This window comes from Monodon monoceros, unplaced genomic scaffold, assembly GCF_005190385.1.
Source record: "Monodon monoceros isolate NGI ecotype Baffin Bay Population unplaced genomic scaffold, NGI_Narwhal_1 Super_Scaffold_18, whole genome shotgun sequence".
Taxonomy (NCBI): domain Eukaryota; kingdom Metazoa; phylum Chordata; class Mammalia; order Artiodactyla; family Monodontidae; genus Monodon; species Monodon monoceros.
Genome location: NW_021703774.1, coordinates 71,687,064 through 71,701,298, shown reverse-complemented (window position 1 = coordinate 71,701,298; position 14,235 = coordinate 71,687,064). Strand labels below are relative to the sequence as shown.

General features: G+C 43.4%; 1 protein-coding gene across 1 annotated transcript; it reads left to right on the top strand.

The window, feature by feature from the left end:
* The first annotated feature begins 10,389 nt into the window (after positions 1 to 10,389).
* On the top strand, positions 10,390 to 10,707 carry LOC114899656 (cornifin). The gene has a single exon (XM_029230628.1). The coding sequence runs from the start codon at positions 10,390 to 10,392 to the stop codon at positions 10,705 to 10,707; it is 318 nt and encodes a 105-aa protein (XP_029086461.1).
* Positions 10,708 to 14,235: the final 3,528 nt, after the last annotated feature.

Below are 14,235 nucleotides of genomic sequence, written 5' to 3'. Positions count from 1 at the left end.
TGTTTCCATTCAAATTGTGAAATTTTTTGTTCTAGTTTTGTGAAAAATGCCAGTGGTAGTTTGATAGGGATTGCATTGAATCTGTAGATTGCTTTGGGTTGTAGAGTCATTTTCACAATGTTGATTCTTCCAATCCAAGAACATGGTATACCTCTCCATCTATTTGTATCATCTCTAATTTCTTTCATCAGTGTCTTATAATTTTCTGCATATAGGTCTTTTGTCTCCTTAGGTAGGTTTATTCCTAGATATTTTATTCTTTTTGTTGCAATGGAAAATGGGAGTGTTTTCTTAATTTCACTTTCAGATTTTCATCTTTAGTGTAGGGGAATTCAAGACATTTCTCTGCATTAACTTTGTATCTTGCTACTTTACCAAATTCATTGATTAGATCTAGTAGTTATCTGGCAGCATCTTTAGCATACTCTATGTATAGTATCATATCATCTGCAAACAGTGACAGCTTTACCTCTTCTTTCCTGATTTGGATTCCTTTTATTTCTTTTTCTTCTCTGATTGCTGTGGCTAAAACTTCCAAAACTAAGCTGAATAATAGTGGTGAGAGTGGGCAACCTTGTCTTGTTCCTAATCTTAGTGGGAAAGCTTTCAGTTTCTCACCATTGAGGATGATGTTGGCTGTGGGTTTGTCATATATGGCCATGATTATATTGAGGAAAGTTCCCTCTATGCCTACTTTCTGCACGGTTTTTATCATAAATGGGTGTTGAATTTTGTCAAAAGCTTTCTCTGCCTCGATTCAGATGATCATACGGTTTTTCTCCTTCAATTTGTCTGTATGGTGTATCACATTGATTGATTTGCGTATATTGAAGGATCCTTGCATTCGTGGGATAAACCCCACTTGATCATGGTGTATGATCCTTTTAATGTGCTGTTGATTCTGCTTGCTCGTATTTTGTTGAGGATTTTGCATCTATGTTCATCAGTGATATTGGCCTGTAGTTTTCTTTCTTTGTGACATCTTTGTCTGGTTTTGGTATCAGAGTGATGGTGGCCTCGTAGAAACAGTTTGGGAGTATTCCTCTCTCTGCTATATTTTGGAGGAGTTTGAGAAGGATAGGTGTTAGCTCTTCTCTAAATGTTTGATAGAATTCGCCTGTGAAGCCATCTGGTCCTGGGCTTTTGTTTTTTGGAATATTTTTAATCACAGTTTCAATGTCAGTGGTTGTGATTGGTCTGTTCATATTTTCTATTTCTTCCTGGTTCAATCTCAAAAGGTGTGCATTTCTAAGAATTTGTCCGTTTCTTCCAGCTTGTCCAATTTATTGGCATATAGTTGCTTGTAATAATCACTCATGATCCTTTGTATTTCTGCAGTGTTAGTTGTTACTTCTCCTTTTTCATTTCTAATTCTATTGATTTGAGTCTTCTCCCTTTTTTTCTTGATGAGTCTGCTTAATGGTTTATCAATTTTGTTTATCTTCTCAAAGAACCAGCTTTTAGTTTTATTGATCTTTGCTATCGTTTCCTTCATTTCTTTTTCATTTATTTCTGATCTGATTTTCATGATTTCTTTCCTTCTGCGAAAGTTGGGGTTCTTTTGTTCTTCTTTCTCAACTTGCTTTTGGTGTAAGGTTAGGTTGTTTATTTGAGATGTTTCTTGTTTCTTAAGGTAGGATTATATTGCTATAAACTTCCCTCTTAGAACTGCTTTTGCTGCATCCCATACATTTTGAGTCATTGTGTGTTCATTGTCATTTGTTTCTAGGTATTTTTTAATTTCCTTTTTGATTGCTTCAGTGATCTCCTGGTTATTAAGTAGTGTACTGCTTAGCCTCTATGTCCTTGTATTTTTCACAAATATTTTTCCTGTAATTGATATCTAGTCTCATAGCATTATGGTTGGAAAAGATACTTGATATGATTTCAGTTTTCTTAAATTTACCAAGGCTTTGTTTGTGACCCAAGATATGATCTATCCTGGAGAAATTTCCATGAGCACTTGAGAAGAATGTCTATTCTGTTGTTTTTAGATGGAATGTCCTATAAATATCAATTAAGTCCATCTAGTTTAATGTGTCATTTAAAGCTTGTGTTTCCTTATTTATTTTCATTTTGGATGATCTGTCCATTGGTGAAAGTGGGGTGTTAAAGTCCCCTACTGTGATTGTGTTACTTTCAATTTCTCCTTTTTTGGCTGTTAGTATTTGCCTTATGTATTAAGGTGCTCCTATGTTGGGTGCATAAATATTTACAATTGTTATATCTTCTTCCTGGATCGATCCCTTGGTCATTATGTAGTGTCCTTCTTTGTCTCTTCTAATAGTCTTTATTTTAAAGTCTATTGTGTCTGATATGAGTATAGCTACTCCAGCTTTCTTTTGATTTTCATTTGCATGGAATATCTTTTTCCATCCCCTCACTTTCAGGCTGTATGTGTCCCTAGGTTTGAAGCGGGTCTCCTGTAGATAGCATATATACTGGTCTTGTCTTTGTATCCATTCAGCCAGTCTATGTCTTTTGGTTGGAGCATTTAATGCATTTACATTTAAGGTAATAATCGATATGTATGCTCCTATTACCATTTTCTTAATTGTTTTGGGTTTGCTATTGTAGGTCTTTTCCTTCTCTTGTGTTTCCTGCCTGGAAAAGTTCCTTTAGCAATTGTTGGGAACCTGGTTTGGTGGTGCTGAATTCTCTTAGCTTTTGCTTGTCTGTAAAGCTTTTAATTTCTCTATCAAACCTGAATGACATCCTTGCTGGGTAGTGTAATCTTGGTTATAGGTTCCTCTTCTTCATCACTTTAAATATATCCTGCCACTCCATTCCGGCTTGAAGAGTTTCTACTGAAAGTTCAGCTGTTAACCTTACATGGATTCCCTTTTGTGTTATTTGTTGTTTTTCTCTTGCTGCTTTTAATATTTTTTCTTTGTATTTAATTTTTGATAGTTTGATTAATATGTGTTTTGGTGTGTTTCTCCTTGTATTTATCCTGTATGGATTCTCTGTGATTCCTGGACTTGATTAACTATTTCCTTTCCCATCTTAAGGAAGTTTTCAACTATAATCTCTTCCAATATTTTCTCAGTCCCTCTCTTTTTCTCTTCTTCTTCTTGGACCCCTATCATTCGAATGTTGGTGCATTTAATGTTGTCCCAGAGGTATCTTAGACTGTCCTCAGTCCTTTCCATTCTTTTTTCTTTATTCTGCTCTGCAGTAGTTATTTCCACTATGTTATCTTCCAGGTCACTTTTCCATTCTTCTGCTTCAGTTATTATGCCCTTGATCTCTTCTAGAGAATTTTTAATTTCATTTATTGTGTTGTTCATCTCTGTTTATTTGCTCTTTAGTTCTTCTAGGTCCTTGTTTAACCTTTCTTTTATTTTTTCCATTCTATTTCCAATATTTTGGATCATCTTTACTATCATTATTCTGAATTATTTTTCAGGTAGACTGCCTATTTCCTCTTCATGTGTTACGTCTGGTGGGTTTTTACCTTGCTCCTTCATATGCTGTGTGTTTTTCTGTCTTCTCATTTTGTTTAACTTACTGTGTTTGGGGTCTCCTTTTCTCAGGCTCCAGGTTCATAGTTCCCATTGTTTTTGGTGTCTGTCCCCAGTGGTTAAAGTTGGTTCAGTGGGTTGTGTAGGCTTCCTGGTTGAGGGGACTAGTGCCTGTGTTCTGGTGGATGAGGCTGGATCTTGTCTTTCTGGTAGACAGTTCCACATCTGGTGGTGTGTTTTGAGGTGTCTGTGTCCTTATTATTATTTTAGGCAGCCTCTCTGCTAATGGATGGGGTTGTCTTCCTTTCTTGTCAGTTGTTTGGCATAGGGTGTCCAGCACTGTAGCTTGTTGGTCTTTGAGTGAAGCTGGGTCTTGGCGTGAGATGGAGATCTCTGAAGGATTTTCACCATTTGATATTATGTGGAGCTGGGGGGGTTTCTTGTGGACCAGTGCCCTGAAGTTGGTTCTCCCACCTCAGAGACACAGCCCTTACACCTGGCTGCAGCACCAAGAGCCTTTCATCCACACTGCTCAGTGTAAAAGGGATAAAAAATAGAAAGAAAGAAAGAAGATAAAATAAAATAAAATAAAAGCTATTAAAATAAAAAACAATCATTAAGAAAAAAATTTTACAAAGTAAAAAATGGACAGGTAGAACCCTAGGACAAATGGTAAAAGCAAAGCTACGCTGACAAAATCACACACAGAAGCATACACATACTCACTCACAAAAAGAGAAAAAGGGAAAAATATATATATATCTTCGTTCCCAAAGTCCACCTCCTCAGTCTGGGATGATTCGTTGTCTCTTCATGTATTCCACAGATGCAGGGTACATCAAGTTGATTTTGGAGCTTTAATCCGCTGCTTCTGAGGCTGCTGGGAGAGATTTCCCTTCCTCTTCTCTGTTCGCACAGCTCCCGGGGTTCAGCTTTGGATTTGGACCAGCCTCTGCGTGTAGGTCGCCTGAGGGCGTCTGTTCTTTGCTCAGACAGGACGGGGTTCAAGGAACAGCTGATTCGGGGGCTCTGGCTCACTCAGGCTGCGGGGAGGGAGGGGTACAGATGCAGGGTGAGACTGTGGCGGCAGAGGCTGGCGTGACGTTGTAGCAGCCTGAGGCGCGCCGTGCGTTCTCCCAGGGAAGTTGTGCCTGGATCACAGGACCCTGGCATTGGCGGGCTGCACAGGCTTCCGGGAGGAGAAGTGTGGATAGTGACCTGTGCTCGCTCACAGGCTTCTTGGTGGCGGCAGCAGCAGCCTTAGCGTCTCATGCCGCCTCTGGGGTCCGGCCTGTTAGCCGCGGCTCACGCCCGTCTCTGAAACTCCTTTAAGCAGTGCTCTTAATCCCTTCTCCTCGCGCACCAGGAAACAAAGAGGCAAGAAAACCTCTTTTGCTTCTTCGGCAGTTCCAGACCTTTTCTCGGACTCCCTCCCAGCGCACTAGCCCCCTTCAGGCTGTGTTCACGCCGCCATCCCCAGTCCTCTCCCTGGGATCCGACCGAAGCCCGAGCCTCAGCTCCCAGCCCCCGCCCGCCCCGGCGGGTGAGCAGACAAGCCTCTCAGGCTGGTGAGTGTAGGTCGGCACCAATCCTCTGTGTGGGAATCTTTCCGCTTTGCCCTCTGCACCCCTGTTCCTGCACTCTCCTCTGTGGCTCCGAAGTTTTCCCCCTCTGCCACCCACAGTCTCTGCCTGCAAAGGGGCTTCCTAGTGTGTGGAAACCTTTCATCCTTCACAGCTCCCTCCCACCCGTGCAGGTCCCGTCCCTATTCTTTTGTCTGTTTTTTCTTTTGCCCTACCCATGTTCGTGGGGATTTTCTTGCTTTTTGGGAGGTCTGAGGTCTTCTGCCTGCGTTCATGGGTGTTCTATAGGAGTAGTTCCATGTGTAGATGTATTTCTGATGTATCTGTGGGGAGGAAGGTGATCTTCACGTCTTACTCTTCCGCCAACTTGAAGCTCCTCTAACAGAACATTTTAAATCAACTTCACTCCAATTTTAAAAAAAATCAGCTGTGAAGCCTGGACTGAGTTTCTTCTCTACCCCTTTTGTCTCTTGCCCCCGAGGACAGGGTTGGGTAGGGGCTCTCCAGAGCTAAGACTTCAGTGCTCTCTCCACCTCAGCATCCATGTTGGCAAACATTGCTTCTCCTGCCTGCTGTGCCAAAGTGTTTTGGAGGCTTCTATACACCTGGGATCTGGTGTTTCTTCTTTTTCTCCTCCTCTTTTTCAGATGGGGGACAATGTGTGTTATAGAGACTTTGTTTTCCTTTACCCATCCTAGCCTGAAATGTGCAGCCAACATTCTGGTCTCCTGAGCTCCTCACAGTGGTGCAGGGGGAGGGTGACAGTAAAGCTCTCACTTGTTTCCAGATGTTACCATATATTAAATATGGGTTCCTATGGTAAAATGACTGGCTTTTGAATTCAGCGTGGCAGTCTCTGCATGCTCTGGGCCTTGGAGAAGTAAAGGAGGAGGGAGTGTCCTAAGTCAGAAAAGGAAGGGCATGACCACTGTGTTCATAGACTCAAGGGTCCCTCTTCCCAGCTCTGTACATGAGTGATGAACCTCAGGCACACTCAGAGCTAGTGGAGGGAAGATTCCCCCTACTGGCCCAGAGGGGAGCCAGGTTTTGACTGGGGAAGAGCAGCAGCCTCCTGTGTTTTAACAAAAGGGGATTCTGTGAAAGGTTGAGAAATTCTGGGAGATGTACTTACCATCAGAAGCCACCCAGTTTCCCCTTTCTTTATGTGAGGAGTTTGTGGTGCCAGATTCACCAGCTAACCCAACCCTGATGGTGAAGAAACAGAGTTTCTCTGAAAGGGAGAGCATACTTAACACCACCCATTGGGTGAGATTCAGATGAACAAACGGGGAGAATGATGTCAGGGGTCAAGGGAAAATTCCAGAGTCGGGATCCAGAACAGTGTGGGGTGCGGTACAGGAAGCACAAGTCGAGGCAGGCAGGAGAGTCTGGCCAGGGCGAGGTAGTGCATGACAGGAAAATTCCTTTACATCCAGGGCCAAGGCCCAGAGAGGGCACAGAGTACTCCAGCTTCAGAGCTAAGTTCAGATCCTACAGAGCCTGAGACAAGCTGGGTGATACCACAGGACAGAGAGGAGGAAGCAGGTTCCTTGAGCCTGAGAATCCTACCAGATGCAGCAGCAGGTTCTGCCCAGAGCTGCCTCTCTCAGGGGCTTTTGAGAGGGAGTTTGGGTGAAGAGAGGGACCTGGTTCAAGCCCAGAGGGGAGCTAAGTTGAGGCAAGAGGCTTGAAGCTCAGCTGTGGTCATGGTGCTAGTAGTCCAGAGGGAGGCGAGTCATTAAATTGACTGACAATGAACATTGAGTGGAGAAGGCAACAGAAGCTATCTGTCCTTTGCTGAGCCCTTACACTTCCTCTGAAGTCCTCCCAAAAGAGAGAGACTTCTCAGAAATCAAATAATGTCGTTCATTCACCCATTCATTCATTCATTCATTCATTTAGTCATTCAGTCATTCTACAATCACCAAGCACTGAGCAGCTACTATATACCAGGCACCATGTAAGGATGGATGTGGACCAATGGCTATAGGGACACAGTGGGAGGCTTATCCAGGAATCAAACTCATAAGAGGTGACCATCTGTGGAACCAGCAGGTGCTCTATAAACATTTAGGTATGTGTCTGGGAGCAGGGGAAGGAGGAACTATCCATACACCTGGGTTTTAAGGGTGATTAGGATTTTCCAAAGCCACACCTAGTAACATATTGTGCTTTGAGGACAACTCTGAAGCAGTGACTTCAGTTTCATGTTGCTGATCAGAGGAAAATGTCAGTGTAAGGACTCAGGGGATCCCTATTCTTATGTCCCCAGAAAAGTCCATGGCAATGAGACTCTTCAGGATCCAACCATCATGGAGGGAATGTGTACCTGGGCAGGTGCTCAGAGGCTACTCACCTTCTGCCATCCTGAACGCTATTACTGCTCAGGGTACCAAGGCTCTGTCAGTATGCCACCTTGGACCCCCTCCAGAGTGAAAGCAATCTGGTTCGAAACAAGCATTTTAGCATTTCAGCCTTTCCCTTCCTCTCTCAGACCCTTGTCCACTGAGTGATGATAAACTAAATGAGTCCTTTACTTCCATGTATGCTAACTCATGCCCCCTCCTATTTTCAGCAGTGCTGGAAATACCTTCTGTTTATCCCCAGAGCCACTTCAAACATTAAGCAGCTTTATTCTTACTTAAGGGGATTCATCTTAGCAAAATATTAAGGGCTCACCCAAAAGGCAGGGCTCTTTCTCACCTCACATTGCCACTTACACAATGCTTTCCCAGGCCTGTGAGCGGGTCGAGCTCCAAGCCAGGAAGGCTGAGCTGTCCCTTTCCACCTTTAATCATTTTCCTGCCTGGACTTAATTTCCTCTCTAGGCATTAGGAGCAACGGTGGGTTAGGACAAAGGTGAACATAGGATTTCTGTGTAGAAATCCTTTTCTCATGGTGTCTATTGTTTGATTTTGGGTGAGTTATTTCACCTCTCGTGTCCTCAAACTCAGTTATCATTTGAGGAGTGTGGACTGAGCAAGAGTCTCTGAGATCCATCAAACTAGTGACTGTGAACTAGGCTGCGTACCTTGCCCTAGGGAGTTCCTTCTCTGCTGAGGGGAAGGGGTCTTCGTACTGGGATAGCTCCTAGAATGAGATATGACTGGTGTATATTAAGGACTTGATTAATGTTTGTTGAATGAATGAGGATACAAATATTACCATGGGAACACCACTGAGCAGACACAGCTCTGATGCTCAGAAAGCTCTCAAAATATACAGAGCGAGAGAGAGGAGAAAAACATTGCAGCCAGCAAGATCCTCAGGTGTTGGGTCTGGAATTGGAAGTGGGCAAGAGGTGGGGGAGGATTCATCCATAAGGGCTCCATGGATGGGCTTCGGGTGAAGGTGGTTAGAAAAGCCTTGTAGGTTTTCAGGTGGGGGTGAGGAGAGAGGGTTGTGTTAGGAAAGAGGGAAGGGCCATGACCAGAAGGCTGGGTGGAGTGGAGGGAAAGTTTATCCCAGAAGAGGAATTAGCTCTTGAAAATCTCTGAAGAAGGAGAGGGGTGAGGGTGAGGTTGGTGAAAACAAAGCAGGTTTACCCAGATTAGCAACCAGTCAGAGAGGGGTGGGATTGGTGGGGGAGTGATAATTAAGTAATTCCAAATGTGTGTTGTTCAGTGGAATTAGGAGAAAGATGGCAGGAATTGATATAAGGGCCTAGGATATTCCAGACAAGGAGTCTATAACCAGTCAGTTCCATGATCTCTAGTGCCTGCCTTTATAAGGCAGACAACTCGTGCCCACCTCAGTTCCTCTGCTCCCCTTCCCTTCCCACTTATTCATGTGCTCAAATGTATTCATTCCACAGAACTTGAGGAACAACCATCTCAAGGAAAAAAAGAGCAGGAAGGTGGTAATACCACAAAAGCACTCAGCTCTCCCTCCAGAGTTAACTCATTAAACCCTCCAGGAACACTATGGCTCACCTCTCCCCCAACACAAGCCCTATATTTGGGTCTAAGGGGGAGGGTGGCAGTGGGAATCAGGCCCTGGCGACATCATTGTCAGACAGCCAAGTGGGTGGTTTTCATCAAAAAAGCTGAGCCAGCTGGTAATTGGAGGAATAGGGTGAATCATGTTTGACAGGTAAGGAATGAAAACAGAGGGGCCCTGGGTGATGGTATTTCCTTGAGGCAGAGCTCATTCATTGCATAAAAAGCTTGTGGGCTGTTGACTTCACATCAGACAGTAGCAACCAGACAACCAATTCTTCTCTGTGTACCAGGTGAGTCTCTGATTGGAATTCATTTGAAATTTTTATTTTTTCACTGTTGGAAAATGGACAAAGGCAAAGATGAATTAAGAGTCATTAATAATTAATAATACCCTGAAGCAGGGTATTAATTGGAGAGAGAGAATATTGGGGCATCTTTATTTTAAATGAAATACAGTTTGGGCTTGAAGGGACCTTAGAGCTGGTGAAGCCAGCCACCTCAGTGGACAGCTGTGGAACTAGGGGTCAGGGAAGGGGACAGATCTGTGCAAGTTCCCATAGTAAATCAGTAACAGTGTTACAACTGGAACTCAGACTCAGGAAACACTCAGCAACACCATTATTCTCTCTGTTTATGATAACTTATTATAAAAATTTTAATTCATAAGATGGACCTCCACTCAACATTTATTATATTTAAGGTATGATGCTAAGCACTGTGGAGGAATCAGATGGTCACAGAACTTATCAACAAACTTACAACCTAGCAGGGAAGATAATGCATGTACACACACATAGATGAAATGCAAAGTAGATAAGACAGGTGTGGGGGGTGAAGGGAAGGGTGGTGGCAGTTTGTGGGAGCTCTGCTCAAGAAAAGCTCCCAGTGATGGCACATGAGTGAGCTATGATGCAGGAGTATTTAGACTGAGATAGGAAGGGAAGCATTTCAGAGAGGACGGTGAATGCAAAGGCCAGAGTGAAGTCGTAGGAGCTCAGATTCACATAGAGTCATTCTATAAGTCGCAAGGTGTTCTATGTGGTACTAGGGGTGTGTATGCTGTGGTTGTTTCTACATTATCACTTTTCAAAAGACTTAATATGTGGTCTTGGGTATGTGTCAGTGAGGGATATGACATGTCTGGGAAGAAACAGAGCCAAGGAATGAGCCAATGAATCCCACTGAAACGGAGCAGAACGAATTGTCTTTAAGCTCCTCTTGAAACGACCCCGAAATTTCAAAGCATATTTTAACTCTCATGTATAGCTAAGGGGGAGGAGAGGCTCTCTCATCTAAAGGGAACTAAAATGAAACCTTTTTGGTATTTAACTTGGTTTCTTCTCTGTTTAATCAAATCATTGAGTCAGCTTTTCTGTCTCTAGGTCTAGCCTACTTTGAAGCATGAGTTCCTACCAGCAGAAGCAGCCCTGCATCCCACCCCACGAGCCTCAGCAGCAGGAGGTGAAACAGCCCTGCCAGCCTCCACCCCAGGAACCATGTGTCCCCGAAACCAAGGAGCCATGCCACACCAAAATGCCAGAGCCCTGTCACCCCAAGGTTCCTGAGCCATGCCAACCCAAGTTTCCAGAGCCCTGTCACCCCAAAGTTCCAGAGCCCTGCCACCCCAAAGTTCCAGAGCCCTGCCACCGCAAAGTTCCAGAGCCATGTCCTTCACCAGTTATCCCGGGGCCAGCTCAGCAGAAGACCAAGCAGAAGTAATGTGGTCCACAGCCAAGCCCTTGAGGAGCCAACCACCAGATGCTGAATCTCCTCTCCCATTCTACTTCTGCATCCCATTTACAATTAACATGCTGTCACCCTGAGTCATAACCCCTCCCTCTTTGCACCCTCTAAAAAAGTTTTCCTCACACTCAGCCTGGAGGGCTCCTGAGCCTTTGAATAAGGCTGAAAGGCTCATTGGTTGAGCTAGTCTTCTGGCTGCTCAGGGCTCATCTGAAGAGGGATATTAGGGTCAGGGGAATCAAGTGAATCTTTCCTGCTCTGCCCCCATTAAATCACTTTTAACTCCATAGCTGGCTATGTGCGTCATTGGCCTACTCAGCTTTCTTCAAGTTTCTTTCACCTGAAGCAGGAACGGCACAGAGTGAGGGCTGGTTGTGAGGGCTGCAATCAGAAAGTTCCTGATCTCAGCACTAGAAACGTGTGTGTGTGTGTGATGGTTGTATTCACAGGCATTGCTGGGTTGGCAATGGGAAAGCAGGCAAGGCCATCAGAGCCTGTTACTTTGAGCAGCCTGAGCTAGAGCAGGGCTGTCTTCTTGCCCTTGAGTATATTCTTCATATCTGAGTGTAGATGGTGGCTGTTTCATGCCATCTCTGACTCTGAGTCCATGCACCCAAATCGCCTTTATTCTGTTCTTATTTCTTTATTATTATTATTCCTGTTTCAACATGATTATCTATTCTTCACTCATCCTCCCTTCCTGATGCCCCAGCACATGGAGCCAAGCCCTTAAACACTCACACTCACAGACAGAGACACACACATCTACATCCACAAACACATACCTACCCATACACTCACACACAGAGAGAGACACACACACAGATCCCCAAAATTACAAAACACACACACACACACACACACACACACACACACACTGATTCAATCAACTTAGTCTTTATTTTTTTTCTTTCACTGAATCCCCAATGTGAAGGCCCCAATGCTATAGCAGGAAGGAGAGTAGCATCCACAGTGTGTGCCCTAAGAGGAGCCTGAGAGGGTGATCTTCACCCCCTCTCCCATATGAAAATACACTCACACAAATACATGCTGACACAGAGGCACACATGCACCTTCTCTCTCTCTCCCTCTCTCTCTCCCTTTCTTTCTACACACACACACACACACACACACACAGACATACACACACACACACACACGGTACCTCTCACAGTAGAACATGAAAGTAAATGCAGCAAATAAAAAAGAGAAAGAAAATTTTAGGCAGGTTTCAGAAGGGAAAGGTGTTAATCCATATAAGACAAAAAGTCAGCATAAAGTTGAGGGAGAGCAGATCATTAAGATATATTGATGAAATACAACCTAAGTGTCCATAGATAGATGAATGGATAGAGAAGATGTGGTGTATACATATACAATGGAATATTACTCCGCCATAATAAAGAATGAAATCTTGCCATTTGCGGCAACATGGATGGACATAGAGGGCGTTATCTTGACATAAGTCACACAGAGAAAGACAAATGCTGTATTATTTCACTTATATGTGAAATCTGAAAAAAAAAAAAGAAAACAGAAAGATTCATAGATACAGAGAGCAAACTGGGGGTCGCCAAAGGGAAAGGTTTGAGGGGATAGGCAAAATATGTGAAGGAAATTAAGAGGTACAAACTTCCAGTTATAAAATAAATGTCACAGGGATGTAATGAACAGCTGAGCAAATATTGTCAATAATATTGCAATAACTTCATGGTTATTGAAGATGGTTACTAGACACTGATGATCAACTTGTAACGTATATATTAAAGTTGAATCACTATGTTGTACACCTGAAACTAATATATTGTATGTCAATTATACTTCAATTAAAAAAAATAAAGGGAAAAGTTATGAAGAACCTAGGGGCAGGACGGGAATAAAGACACAGACCTACTAGAGAATGGACTTGAGGACATGGGGAGGGGGAAAGTTAAGCTGGGATGAAGTGAGAGAGTGGAATGGACTTATATATACTACCAAATGTAAAATAGATAGCTAGTGGGAAGCAGCCGCATAGCACAGGGAGATCAGCTCGGTGCTTTGTGACCACCTAGAGGGGTGGGATAGGGAGGGTGGGAGGGAGAGAGACGCAAGAGGGAAGAGATATGGGGATATATGTGTATGTATAGCTGATTCACTTTGTTATAAAGCAGAAACTAACACACCATTGTAAAGCAATTATACTCCAATAAAGATGTTTAAAAAAAAAAAGAAGCAACGATATTGAGTTATTTGCAGTGAGGTGGATGGACCTAGAGACAGTCATACAGAGTGAAGTAAGTCAGAAAGAGAAAAACAAATACCGTATGCTAACACATATATATGGAATTTTAAAAAATGGTTCTGAAAAACCTTGGGGCAGGACAGGAATAAAGACGCAGATGTAGAGAATGGACTTGAGGACACGGGGAGGGGGAAGGGTAAGCTGGGACGAAGTGAGAGAGTAGTATTGACATATAATCACTACCGAATGTAAAATAGATAGCTAGTGGGAAGCAGCTGCATAGAACAGGGAGATCAGCTCGGTGCTTTGTGACTGCCTAGATGGGTGGGATAGGGAGGGTGGGAGAGAGACAGAAGAAGGAGGGGATATGGGGATGTATGTGTACGTATAGCTGATTCACTTTGTTATACAGCAGAAACTAACACACCACTGTAAAGCAATTGTATTCCAATAAAGGTGTTAAAAAAAAGTTGTGAAGCTCATAGTTTAATCAAGTGACCAAGACGGTATGTCTTCCAAAATTATAATTTTGCTTAAAAGTTCATATTTTATCATTGGCAATAAATGCTGTTTATTTTTCTATTGTTGTTTAACAAGTGACAACAAACTTAGCATCTTAAAATAAAGCATATTTGTTATCTCATGGCTTCCAGGGGTTAGGAGTCTGAGGCATGGTTAGCTGGGTCCTCTGCTCAGTGTCTCATAGGTTGCCATAAAGCTGTTGGGCAGGCTGTGGCCAACATCCAAGCTCATTCAGGTTGTTGGCAGGATTGATTTCCTCATGGCTCCAGCTTTTTGCTGGTTGTCCAATGGAATCCTCTCTCAGGTTCTAGAATCCACCTGCAGTTCCTTCAGGCTGTCTGAAATTCCTTGCCAAGTGAATTTCTCCAACATGGGCACATGGGCTCTTGATTCATCAAGCCTGCAAAGGGAGTGTCTAGCTCCAGTCTGCTAGTCAGAGTCACATACACGACAAAATCACAAGAGTGGTATCCCATCTCCTTTTCTGTAATCCATTGGTCAGAAGCAGGTAACAGATCACAGGTCCCCACTCAAGGGGAGGGGATTACATAAAGCATAAATGCCAGGAAGGGAACTGTTGGGGCGTCACCTTAGGGTCTGACTGCCACAAATACTGTGAGCTGTTTTCATTTAAGTGACAGGCTCCATTAATTCATCGTTGAAGAAATGTCTGCCTAATACCCAAGTCTGACTAACCACAGTTTGCTCATCAGTCATTCTTTCAAGTAAAAATTAAGTTTATGCTTCATGGAGAACAG

Bases quoted from the DNA above. Each gene is read 5' to 3' on its own strand.
- LOC114899656 (XM_029230628.1), top strand. From the start codon at position 10,390: ATGAGTTCCTACCAGCAGAAGCAGCCCTGCATCCCACCCCACGAGCCT.